A 13462-nucleotide genomic window follows, 5' to 3' on the forward strand; every position below is an offset into this window, starting at 1 on the left:
GCAGGGGAACATTAGGAGCATGAAATATTAATCTTTCCATCATTTTATTCCTGAGTCTGGCCAAGGTTTTCCAAGTGAAACGTGTTGTCTCTCCACTTGAAGACACCACATCTATTATTTGCAATTCCATCTGTTCTGTAAAATTCAGAATTGATTACCTTAATGACAGCTAATAGGCAGAACTGTTCTATTGATCTGATTCCACTACTCCACTGAGCCCACTTCAGTAAGGCAGCCCTCAAGCTGTTTTGCCTCGTCACTTAATTTTTGGTCTTTTACATGGGGCTCCATGCAAACAGTCATTAACAACCTTGTCTAGGACATGAGCACATTTCAGAGCAGCATCTTGCTCCCTGTAAGCCCATGACAGCTCTTCTCTATACAGCAAAAGAAATGAGAACAATCCTTTATTCTGAGTGTTCAAATACTCAATTAACCAATCAACCCTTTAAATATGTTTTATAAAAGGTGTTCTTTGACAATCTGTGATCCCCGTTATCCTTGATATGCTGACTCACTTTTTAAAACACTTAAAAGTCTCATTTTAGCATTATGGCTGTTATCACACTCTCACTAAAAAATCAGCCCCTTTATCTTTATATATGACTGCAGAGCTATTTGCATTCCCAAAGGCCATTAAAAGTAACAAGAACTGGGCTAAATTAAGATAACAAATTTACAGGCGTATGTTAAAACACAAAGATCTTCAGCCTGTGTAAATAGCTAAAGTACATTGTCACAGTACTTGACCTGTTGTTGCTATTTTATTTTCCTTTTTTAACAGAAAAGTGGTTTGAATGGTGCATCCACACATGCAGCTAACAAACCCCAGGACAGAGAACAAGATTCTCTAGTCCGCTTGAGCTGGATCCCAAGTCTATTAGTGTCTACAGGCTTTGCTACGGACTTCTGAGCACTGGGTCTAGCAGAAAGCCAGCTGTAATCATTGTACACTGCATGGTATCCAGCTCCAACCACTGAACAAGAAACCACAGCTGTGTCAGCAGCACCCCAGCGTACAGAGTCAACCACATCCAACTTACAACTTGATCAAGCAATCACAACTTGACAGCACGAGACAGTATTATCACTTACAGAATGTCTTCTGTACATGATGCCCAAAAGACTTAAAGTTCAGACTCATGAACAGATAAGCAAGGTGATAAATGATTGGAATTCCAAATAGTTTAGCTGGCAGGGAGGTGAGCAGCATTGCTTATCAGAAATAAATTGTATGGAAGCATTTTTAATTACCTAAGGAAGAAAGGGATTGTCTGGCTTCACCAGCTAAGGCAGTTGCTTATCTCCACATCACAATCATTTTCTAATTATTATCATTTTTGTAAATCTCAAGACAGAACATGACTTCATTTGCATATAGACACAAGTCTAAAGTAGATTTTTAAATTCAAGCCTGCAAAGCTTCTGCAGATTTCTCCAAACTTTTCCCACCCTGCTCCTGCAGTGTCTTTTCATGCCCAGCTTCTCTTTGGGTTAACATGGTAGGACACAGCAAAGACTTAAGCCAACTGTGTCACTTGCTTGCTTCTGGATTCCGGGAATGTCACAGCAAGGAACACAGAACAGGGATGGACACAATCTCCTACGACAGCAGCAGCTGCTTCTGAAAAAGACTCAGTCCTCTACAGCCAGACCAGCACTTTGCCTTCAATTTTTCTCCCACCTACAATTTTCAGTTTCTTGATCAGTTTTAAGCAAGAAAAAAATCTCAGTAATTTTTGAAATGCATAAGCCTGGAAATAGAATTTTAGCCAGAAATAGAATTTGGATAGAGCCTTTTTTTCAGATATGAACTGTTTTAGATAAAATAAGGGTTTAGATCTGCTTTTGGTATTGGAAGATAAAAGTACACTCAAATCAATGGACAGAGATTGGATTTGACCCCCTGCTGTGAAGCCATTTTACTAATAATGCATTGTGAAAACAAAAAAAGAAATTATGGGAGTGAGCAAAGTTGTTCACAGACTCAAACATTAATATTCATCAATATCATTGATATTTATATATGCTTGATATTTCTATTTCATGCTCACACTAGGGCAGAGCTGAGAGAGGATGTACTTTCAGAATATTTAAGCATGCCATATGGGTATAATTGCAATTCAATCAGTTATAGAATATACTCAATTAAGATTCTGCATAATACTAAAGACTTATTCTGGGCATTTTATATGAGAAGAGCGAAGTAGCAAAGACATGGCATGCCAACAGCAAAGTGGCACTGGGCAGATAACACCACCTGGAACAAAACCACCGCTCCTTTATAAAAGGTAACACACACTTCTTGGCTTACAAAACCCAACACTTTTACACAGCTTTAAGAAGGAGGAGGGGACAGCCCCACAGCTCTTTGTTCAGAAAAGGCACTTATACACCCCTGCCTGCCAGAAAATACAGCTAGACTCATTTTAATCTGTAGCAAACAGTGACAAAAATACCTACTCCAAAAGCATTGGACAGAGAAGCAAAGAAGCCCAACAGATGCACGCTTAGACGAAGTTTCTTTACCCTGAGTATCAAAGTTGTTTCCTTCTTGTTTTCACTGAACCATTGAGCCTGTTTTGGCCATTAGTAAAATGTCACCCTGAAAATGCATATTATATGATGCTATTTCTGGTGCCTACTGTCTTCCCATGCTTTCCCTTTCCTCAATTCCCTAAACCAAAGTACAAACAAAAAAAAAAAGAAAAAGAAAAAGAAAAGAAAAAAAAGAAAAACAACGTGTGAGGCTCTAGCCTATCAAGGCAGGAAGAACTATTTTAAGAATTAATTTGTGCCCTGAGAGAGATCTGTTTAAATTATCCTCCCGTGCTGTCCTAACCAAAGATTAAAGTGGTGAACTTCCAATGTCTTAAGGAGACGAGGAAAACTGAAGAACTGGAGCGTCTGGGCTCCCCCAGGCACGGGCCCGAGCACGGGGAGGAGAAGCTGGTGCTGAGGAGAATGGAGATGCTGATCTGCCAGTGTGCCCAGAGCCCAGGAACCTTCATCAGCCTCAGCTGGAGCTCAGAGATCGCAACCAGGCTTTCCCTGATGCCACCACTTTCTAGCTATGCCTATCCTTTATGGCTGAGGATACATCCCCTTTTTTTCCTGCCACCCGCTGGTTTTTTTGACAGGGAAAGTTCTGACTTCATTCTGTCCTGGTAAGTGCAGGCAGACAGGAATATCCTCTATAATATAGGTTTGACAGAGAAAATGAAGTCTTTAACTTTCTACCTGTACAGAAACACATGAAACAACTACCATGAGAAATAAATTAATCAAGTTTAGATATGGTGTAAGCACGGCAATTTTCTCCAAAGCCAATGGGAGTTAAACCTACTCACAGCTGCTTTTTGGCCCCCCCTCCATCCCTGCTTGTTCATGCAAAGCCTGAGCACACGCTGTACCCTGAAGTGTCCCTCCAAGGCAATGTCAGACAAAAAAATTCCCTTAAAGTGCATGACAAAGTCAGAAGCTGAACCTCAGTTTTACAATTTTATATCCATCTGCAGAGGAGGGTTTAAATACTCTCACCCCTTTTTCCAGCAAGAAGGGGCCTCCATCCCAACATCCTTTCCCCCCCCACCCAGCACGCATGTAAGGAACAAGTTACAGAACAAATCTCTATAGTCTTCAGCAAGAGGTACAGGTTGTTAAAAATAGCACAATTTCAGCTTACACACACACACACCGAGAAAGCAGACCTTGAACACAGCTACACAGCACTTTCCTCCTGCCACTGACTGGTGACTCAGTACACAATTTTAGGAATGCACACCAAAAAGATTAAAAAAAAATAAATCATAATAATCATAAAAGAAACACAGAGCTATATAAAGCAAATCTGTATTTGTTCGAAATTGAGGAAAATAAGCGTTACCTGGTCTTGTTGTTGGGCTTGTTTCCCTGATGCATTTTGCTCCTTGGCTGTAGTCATGCTCACCTATTTGTGCCCACTGCAGTGGCAAACAGGATTTTACTCTGTGTGTGTGTGTGTGTGTGTAAGCTTGTCTGTGTGTTCAGACATACACGCACACACACACACACACAAAGACTAAAGGGATACGGATGAGTAACTAGTCCATCACTTAATCACCAGCTGAGAAATTTCCCACCCCCACAAAAAGAAATAAATAAAAATGCAACGCAAAAAAATCACTAGTCTGGCTGTCTTCCCCCTTGAGCCTCTAAAATAAAAGCAGAAGCAGGAGCAAAGAGAGAGAGAAGGATGCTGTGGGGGCTTCTTCAATTAGCAACAGCCTCTGCAATCGTCACAGAAACAATGATAACTGCTTGGCAACCAGCAACTGGCAGCTCGGAGCCGGAGGCAGCGATGTGGTCCTCGCTCCCCACCTCCACGGCGGCCGCCCGCGCCTTGCGCATGCACCGGCTGCCTCGGCGCACACTGTGCAGCTCGCTGGGGATGTGCACAGCTCGGCACTCATCTCCCCTCCCGCACCCGGGCAAAGGGGCCGCAGCCGCCCGCCGCTCAGGAGCTGAATCCCGCATTCCCCGGGATGCCGGTGACGGGAGTCGCGCGGATGCGGAGCTTCTGGCAGACGCGCTCTCGCCTTCTCCCCAACTTGCGGAGGTTTCAGTGCCCTGGCAGTCCCCGGCTGCGAAGCAGAGCTGTGTCAAGGGCAGCCTTTGCCCCGCTGCAAGCACGGATTTGGAGGATGCAGCGTGCGCTCCCGGGGGAGCTGGTTCCCACCGGTGGGATGCGGAGATCACCAACGCTCCCCGGGGAGCCGCTCGTCTCACTGGCAAAGGGTGGCACGTTCACGTGCCCTCAGACTTCCCCGGCCCTCTCCATGTCCCTGACACAACGGGGGCCACTTTGCATGTCTGATGTGGTGGCTGCCTCCTGCGCGCCGGTGGCTGCCATGTAGGTCACGTTGCAGGGTGACACCCCGGCACACGTTCCCTGCTCCGATCCACGCTGCCATAACGTTCCCTGCTCCGATCCACGCTGCCATAGCTCGCTCCCTGCAGATTCTCAGCCACAACGGAGATCTCTCCAACACGGCAGAACTGTCAAAGTAGCCTTGCTAGCACAGCTGCCCACCTTGATGTCAGCACGGGGTGACACGGGGTGTGCCTGAGCATCAGGCACAAAGCAAGTACCACTCTCCAGTAACCTTCAAGGGGACCTCACATGGTTGGACAAAACTTGGAGCAGCATGGAGATTGTTCAGAATTTGCTTGAGGCTGATGCAAGTCCTCACTCACCTCAACATCAGGTGACGTGAAACTGCCATGTTGCTGCTTTTCCCATCCTCACCTCCTACCCAGCACACCCAGGACTGAGGTGGGATCAATACTAGGCTGGATTGAGCCCAGATCTCGCCAGAGTGCTGTAGCTCTGTGTAAAGCTAAATGTTTTCTCACTCACATGATACTGGGATCTCTGCTGAGTCTGTAGATAACCAGCTAAGGAAAAGAAACAGCAGAGTGTTTATCTGAGAAGGAAGAGATTATGCCCCCTTTGATCCTTAATTTTACAACATGCATTTATTATACAAGGTCACGTTCACTAATGCCATTAGAGGCAAGGTCTCCTTACACCTGGGATAATTTTGATCCTTGGTTCAGGGACACATCAATGGCACGCCAAGTTTTTCTAGAGATATCTACTAGCCACCACTGGGACCCCCTAAGCATTTCTGTATTTTCACCATTACATGTCACAGCAGTTCATAGAAACCATGAGAGGAAAGATCTGCAACATGGAATTGCACTGATAGGAAACTGGATAACCTTGCCTCATCCCAGGTGCCACAATCCAGGCAACAGCTCATTTAAAAAAAAAAAAAAGGCGAATAGCACCTCTCTAACAAGAAACAGTAATTTGCATTTAAATCTAACAGTGCTGATTTCTTCCTGGGTTATACTCAGACACAGTCCTAGCTTACATTGCAATTCCATCTCTTTAGTCCCAATAGTTTTAGTCACAATATTTTATATGTGTTTATAGTGAGGTTATTGCTCACACATTTTTTCCCCAGCCATCGGAACAGAATTGTTTTCAAGGTCTTATACAAGTGGATCAGTTTGAATTTTCCAATTGGCTTGGTCTACTTTTCTACCTGTTGTGAGTGGTAATGAAGGCTTGCTTTACTTCTGCTACTTTTCTTTCCAAGAAGAATTCAAATGAAACAAAACTGTCTTTGGAGTTTGTTTTTTTGTTTTTTACTCCCCTAGAGTACAACCTGGACATTTCTGCAAAACAGATCCCTTTTAAAATATGGGTCATTAACTGTGTCCCTGACCCCTCAGTACTTACACTGGCAATCCCTGAACTTAATTGCATTGATATCAAAAATTAACATATCTATACCTATTTACATACCTATTCAATTCCTTCACAATTAGCAACCTAAGACACAGTTTTCACTCAGTTTCTGGAAATGGCCACTCTTCCTTACAGTGTAGACTTTTTTCGCACTAAGCTTGCTGTTGGACACATAAGAAGTTAATTATGCTAATTAGTCCAGCAGTTAGCTATGCAAATGCATATGGCTGAGCCTCATTACATGGGTGCATTAGGATGCTGACTGTTCTGACTGTGTCTCCCAATGCTTGGCACCACTACCCCAGTATTACTGAAATGCCTTGATCTCTCTGCCTGGCAGTACCTCCCTGTCACTCCTGACCTGTGAGGGGTGTCTCATCCCCTCAGATGGCCACGAGTTGCTGCTCACTGCCAGGAGGATGTGAAAGCAGGGGACAGTGACATCCTCCAGCTCTCTGTCACCACCCTTCCTTAATCAAAGCAGTTCTGAGGTTGCCAAACACTTCCTGAAGAGACACTGGAGAAGGAAGTAGAAATGCCTTTCAGAAATGCTCATTACTCACGGGCAGAGAATAATCTGCTTGCATATTAGCAGGGCTGAGGCCATCCATCCTGACCTCCGTGCTATGTTAGGGTACCAATTTTATTGCTTGGCTGAGTCATCACTGATGAAAGATTAATACATCCCTATCAAAGGACATAAATCTGCATCTGCCAAACCCAACAGCTGCCCAGGCAGAAGGATTTATACAGACAGTCCCATTCAGGGCATAGCAAGAGGCACTGGCAGACAAAGACCCTGGGAGTATGTCTTTCTCATCCATCCCATCTGATCACAAGGATTGTTCCTCCCTACCAGGTTCAAAAATGCATCAGGTTGTTCACCCCCTACTACCTGTCATTACAACAGGTTTGTCTCCACTCACTGCCTGTGCTACATGAAAAGTCTGTCTCCAGGCTCACTCCTTGCCACAAAAGCTGCATCCCCATCATGAAAATCTTACATTAATTCATGTAGTCCACGCTATGCCACCATTGTGACAGCTCAGGAAGACCACTATGAGCATAGACACCTCTCCTTGTTTACCAAGATGCATGTACAAAATTCCAGCTACAACCATGTGAATGGCATCCCCACACATGACAGCAATTAGCTCCTCCAGCACCAAAGCAGGACAGACAGACATTTCCTTCCCATCAGGAGAGGAACCAGCGACAGGTAAAGGAAAATGTTCCCAGCTTGTCAACTCATCTTCACCCAGACTGCTTGTTTTAACAAAATCATGCAGTACTGCTGTAATACAGATAATTTTTAATTACCTTGTAACAAATTAGTCACACATGTCCTAGAGCCTTTCCTGTTCAAAGCAAAGTGCTTCATTCTCCTGAGACTGGCAGGAACAGGCTTGTGGTCTGGGATCATTCTCAAAACTCTCCTTGGAGTTCACACAGTCACCACAAATCTTGCTCATGCTCAAAGACTGTTGAAAACCTTGAACATTGCAAATAGAAATTAATGTCCCCATGGCTTTGGGAAAAAAGGTGGACTAAAACCTTAAAATGTCATCACCATGAAGACCTGTGAACTCTTAGGAGCTAAAGTACAGTAACCATTGCTTATGATGATGCATTACAGCAACACATGGTAGGAAAAGAAGCAGCTTGTTACTGTTCCAAACATTTTTAAGCAGATCAGTTTACTAGGACCATCCTTGATTCTGCCCCTCCGTGCGAGTAGAGGTCTCTGCTGTCCATGGGTGCAGAGCAGCTCCTTCATGGAAAGCAGCAATGGACTCTCAGGAGTCAGTGCAGAGCATTCTCAGAGGCCAGATCCCACAGCAGCCTGTGCTCACAGCGAGCCCTCCAGCTGCACACATCTGTTCAAGGCAGTACAGACTAAGGACAGTGATAAGTCTGTAGCAGCAGTGGGTGCAGTTATTTGATGCAGAACCCTTGTGTTCCATTAAAACCTGGGTTTCTGGCTGCACCATACTGGGCTATTTATTCCCCTTTCATTGCCACATCCAGGAAGTTGAAGCCAGTGGGCAAAGTGGGTAGAAATTCTACTTGGTCAACAATACCTTTGCACAGTCTGCTAATGTTCTCCCTTCTCCAGATGAAGACCAGATCCCACGGGGAGTTATGTATCTCACATTTTTTGTGGGTCTAAGCCATTAGTATCTAGGGTGCAGTAATGTGTTACCTCCAGCAGAACACACCACACGATCTGCTTCTGTACAGCCAGCCCCTCTGAGCTTCACACTCACTGACAGTTCCCACTGGTTTGGCTGGTTTTGCTCTCAGTTCAGGAAGGACACAAGGCCCAGGAAGGCACATAATCTGGCAAGATATGACAATGGAAAAATCAGAAGTAGGTTACAAAGGAGAAGTCCTAAGGGCTACAGTTCTTTTTGAAAGTTACAGTAGATGTAGTAGATGTTAGAAAGATAATTCAGGAAGAGAGACAGACTCTACCTGCACAGATATCCACTATAAGGAATGTGAGATGAGCCTGTAAAAATGTTGTAGCCGTGGATTTTAGCATTCAGTCATTTGAAAGGTGGATCAAAACTGGCCCACAGGATGCAAGGGAAACAGTGCTCAGTACACACTGGTGCTGCTTTCCAAGGCGGGGAGGCAGCAGGGTGGGGACACAAGGCTGGCAGCTCCTGGCAGCTCCTACAGCAACTGTATGAGTAGGTCTACCTGATCCATGCTCTTCTAAGACCAGTAGCATACTCCCAAAAAGGTAAATCCATTTAATCTCTAGGCTGATAAAATACATTTGCAACTGCCCTATTGCCCCACCATTCCAACTTTCCTAGAGAAATTCAAAAAGGAACAAGAGGGAAGGGTCTGTACAAATCAGGCTCTCCATGGCATCACCATGGTCCTTAAGATGTGCCAAGGCACACTGGAATTACCCCTCTTTAGTCCCAGTGCCAAAATCTCATCCACACAAACAGCAACAGCACAGCCCCTCTTCCTTCCGGGCCTGTAGGGCCCAGATGCAGTGAGTCAGAGTGGTCCGTGTCCTCCATGGCAGATCCTTCTGGAGGTCAAGCACTCCTCTTACAGGGGATGCCAGAGCAGAACAGAGCTGGAAACCTCTGCATGGCTAAAAAACTCTTTATAGAGGAGTTCATACTTTTAGATGCTTCAAAAGCAGCCAGACATTGTGGCTATTCATTCTGGAGATTTCTGCTTTGTGCTCATCTGAATAAGCTTTGGAGAGGGAGAATTTAATTTTTTGTTCTGAAAGCACAGTTTGTGCCCTGCCCCTCTCCAACAATGTGACAACAGTAATATCACATTATTGCACAGCAACGTCCCCAGTTGGATTTTGGAATTGGAAACACTGCGATGGTAGATCAGCTGACATCAGCTTTACTCCTACAAAGGCTGCAGAGCATCTCTATTGCCTACACACCATCCTTAGCACTGCTCCTCATAACAGTTCCTAATAGAAGACCATAAAAACACTGTAATCCTGTTCCAAATTAATCCTTATCTTTTGCAAGAGTTCTCATTTTGTCAAAGCATCCCAAAACTAATTTTCTTATAAAGGAAGAAAATCTTTGGCCTTTAAGGATATATATTAATTAGCTTTATTTTGCTCCAGCCCTGATACTGTCACCCCTCTCTGTTTGTCTCCAACATGTTTGTTTGACCATGTTTGTTTGGTCATGGGAGAGTCTCTATGTCCAGAAGCTCCACTGAGAATGTTTCTGTCTTGGGGATCCACTCAGATGGATGATTTTCCAGATTTCAAATGTTCTGTGAAAAGGCTAGAGGCAATAACAGATTATGAATATAGTTACAGATAAAAATATATAACACTTCCATTACCCATGACCAAGATCATTAAGAAAGCAATTTGGTGTGCTATTTTCATTTAACAGGCCAAATCCGGTTTGTTTAGTCAGTGCCATTAATTAGTTATTTGCAGGAATATCTGTTCGTGCAGGGGATACACTTCAAAATGTTCCCACAAACTTGAGAACTCCTACTATCTGAGACAGCAGGTATGTGGCAGCGGGGGACACAGAGACAATGGGCATTGCAAGAACCACTTGTGTTTCTGTGTAACAGTTTCATGGTGTTGCTGCTACTTGTCCATTACCACAGCCTCACTAAGTTGCCTTTTTTTTTTTTTTTTTATCATGACCATGAGAAGGTAGTTTAAAGTGATCATAATAGGTTTATTTGAAGCACTATATTCTGCTGCTTCCCATTTCTCGCTGCCTCTCCGAGTTCCAGGACCCCACAGTTCATGGTAAACAAATAAGACAACACAGGGATGCAAGCTGTGAAGAAGCCTGCTCTTTCATGCACAGCTAGAGCTATTTTGCATAGCACTTTCCTGCCTAAATTGGAGCGTGACTCTGGAGAACACAGCAGGTATTTGTGCCCTTCTCACTTCTGGATTACGTACACACTTTGGTTTGCTTACCCTGAAGATCAAGTGTGTGTGCTGACAGTTGAAGTGGATGATATTTTTCAAAAACATTGCTTTTGATCCACTGTGGGGTTATTTTTTGAGTTGGTGTATATATTTTAATACATCATTCCAGTCTCAAAGGCAGATGATGAGCACTGCCATGGTTATTTGGCGCTGTGTTACCCCTGCAAAGAATACAGACTATGTCACTGGCTTTTCTCTGCCCCTCTGCCTGTTTCTGCTGGTGTGACCTTGGCAGCTGTAATGCAACAGATGCCTCTTTCTCACTTGTTTATCTGTGTGAGAGAGACTTCTGAGGCCCCAACTTCAGTGCCAGCTGTGAATTGTCTCCAAATTGTTTTTTCAAAGTTTGCCTCCTCACAGTCTGGCTTAGTATTTCTGCTCCCTGCACTCTTAGGGATCAATATTCACTGACATTTTCCCCACATACCCCCTGGTTATTTCTGGGCAGCAGCTGACTTCCTTACTTATTGACTCAGTATGTGCTGGTTTTATCTGTTGTTTTAGGAGCAGAAGAATTTATTTCTTTGCTCCCTACCTGTTTTTTTTCTCTTTACTTAAATGTAAGTTTTATACAATAGCCAGGACATATGTTTTGTAATCCAGGTCAGAAATTGTAAAAGATATCACTAGTGATGAGAAAAGAGAGATAACAAAATAACCCCTTCCAACCATTTTCAAACAGAGAATCCCCATCTTCACAACAGCTGCAAACATATTAGGCTATTTAAAGCCTACTGCTTGGAAAAGAGAGAGCCTCATTTTCATTTTTAGCTGCAACAGTGATTTATGGGATGAATAAATGATCTGCATATAAGATGATGACTGGTTTAAATGTAAATGTTGTGAAAGACTTCTTATGCAAGCACATACATTGCCTGAGAGATCCTCGCACATAAAAGCCACAGCTGGAGCAAGTGGCTTTTTAAGCATTTGTTTTATGAAGTACACTTTTCATCGCAATGGTTGTTATTTTTCATTCACGGTTATATCAGCTTTAACAAAAAAAAAAAAAAGAGGACAACAGGAGCCAGACACTTTCAATAGTGAGGTTATGCAAAACACTGACACCGTTAAACAGATGTATACAACATACATTCATCTTAAAGATGTTGCACTAACTTGAAAGTTATACCACGACAACGGATGAGGTCTCACAGGGGATGCAGGTATAAGGACCAAACATCCTCAGTTTCTGAACATATAACTTGATATGTGGCTCCATCATGTCCCACAGTCTGGGCAGGTCTGAACCCAACTTGATGCTGTTGGAGAGATCTCCTTGGGAACTTCTACCACTGGACCCTGATGAGTGGTAGCCCATTGGACACCATGTTAGCCTCATGATAACTTCCCTCAAATGTTCCCAAACAACACCAAGAGAGGCAAAGATATCAGCTCTGTCACCTGCACTAGTGTTTTCATTGGTATTTACTCCTCCTCAAAATCCTCCCTGGAGCTGAGGGGCTTTTTGTGTTCACTCCCCTAAGTTACTAGTGGGGGTTGTGATGTCTGTGAGGGTTTGTACACTGATGTGTGTTTTCTCAAGTGTTTCTAGATCTCTTGGGATGAAATCTGTTATGGTAACCATATGTTGCTGCATTCCTACCAGCTCTATGGTAGATAAACTTTTCCACCAACCAAAATACCCTTCTCAAAAGTCTGAACAATGAAAACACTGCCAACACTCGTCTTCTCTGAAAAAGGCACAAAGGGACCCAGGGTCCTTCCTGTCTGCTTCACATCTTTATTTTTGGAGAAGACAAACCCACAATATTTTCAGATTCCTGTACTAAAGTCTGAAGGTGTAAGGAAGAGGCAGAAAACAACTTGGACATAACTCCACTGAGCAGAGGAAATAAGTGGTGCACAGATTAATGTGCACTTTCACTCACTTTCCCCCCCTGTGCCTCAGCACCCACACCCTGCATTCACCTTTCTGGACTGCAGGTTTTGAACAGTACCTGTACCAACCCAGAGGACAGACAGAGCTTGTTACCAGTATGTTGAATGCCCTCTAGTGGAAATGCTATTTATGGAAAATGGGCAACTGGAAAAGCCCACACAGAACCCCTACCACAGAGGTAAAGGTTTACTAAAAAGGATAAAGGGGAGGGTGAACAGATTTCAATTATTACTATTACAACCTCCATAGTTGATTTCCTTGTGATGAAGCAAACATAAACTAGAACAATGTCTTGCTCTAATTTTTAAAAACTGATCAGCAGTTTTGATGTGCCACTTGTAGCACCTTAGTTTCATTCTCAATGGCACCTTTAAAAGTGTGCTACCACTACATCTTTGTTTTAACTGCCTCAGTGAGGTACTCTTCAACTTTGAGAATACTGCACCAAACCAGACCCCCAACTCACTTGAAACCAGGTGACACAGTAAAGAAAGTGAAAACCTTACTGCACGATGTACAAACACATACAATACATAACTGTCTCAACACAAACCTAAATAGCATAATTAATTCAAGTAATGTAGTGGTGAAGTCTTGTTCCATCTATTTATTTGATCTGCTTGTAACACAAGAAAATTGATCTTACTGAAACCTTCTGGAGAACAGTAGGGCTCTGAGCACAGCACAGACCTCTAAAAGGACATCCTTTACTTAGCATTGATAATGTTCATTAATACAGAGACAGAGCAGCTATTCAACAATGCCACCTTGGGCACTCAGGCAGAGCTGGAGCAAG

The 13462-nt window shown here is 43.6% G+C and overlaps 1 protein-coding gene across 6 annotated transcripts in view; it reads right to left on the bottom strand.

The window, feature by feature from the left end:
• Nucleotides 1-13462, bottom strand: part of DPP6 (dipeptidyl peptidase like 6) — a 550202-nt gene that overhangs the window by 249254 nt on the left and 287486 nt on the right. The window contains exon 1 of one of the 6 annotated variants that reach the window (XM_032687009.1): nt 3887-4373. The exons of the other annotated variants lie outside the window; for them this stretch is intronic. Coding sequence (XP_032542900.1) covers nt 3887-3943 — 57 coding nt within the window. The 5' untranslated portion in view covers nt 3944-4373. Of the gene's footprint in view, nt 1-3886; nt 4374-13462 lie in introns of those variants that run through there. 6 annotated transcript variants of the gene reach the window in all.

This window comes from Chiroxiphia lanceolata, chromosome 1 (assembly GCF_009829145.1).
Source record: "Chiroxiphia lanceolata isolate bChiLan1 chromosome 1, bChiLan1.pri, whole genome shotgun sequence".
NCBI lineage: Eukaryota > Metazoa > Chordata > Aves > Passeriformes > Pipridae > Chiroxiphia > Chiroxiphia lanceolata.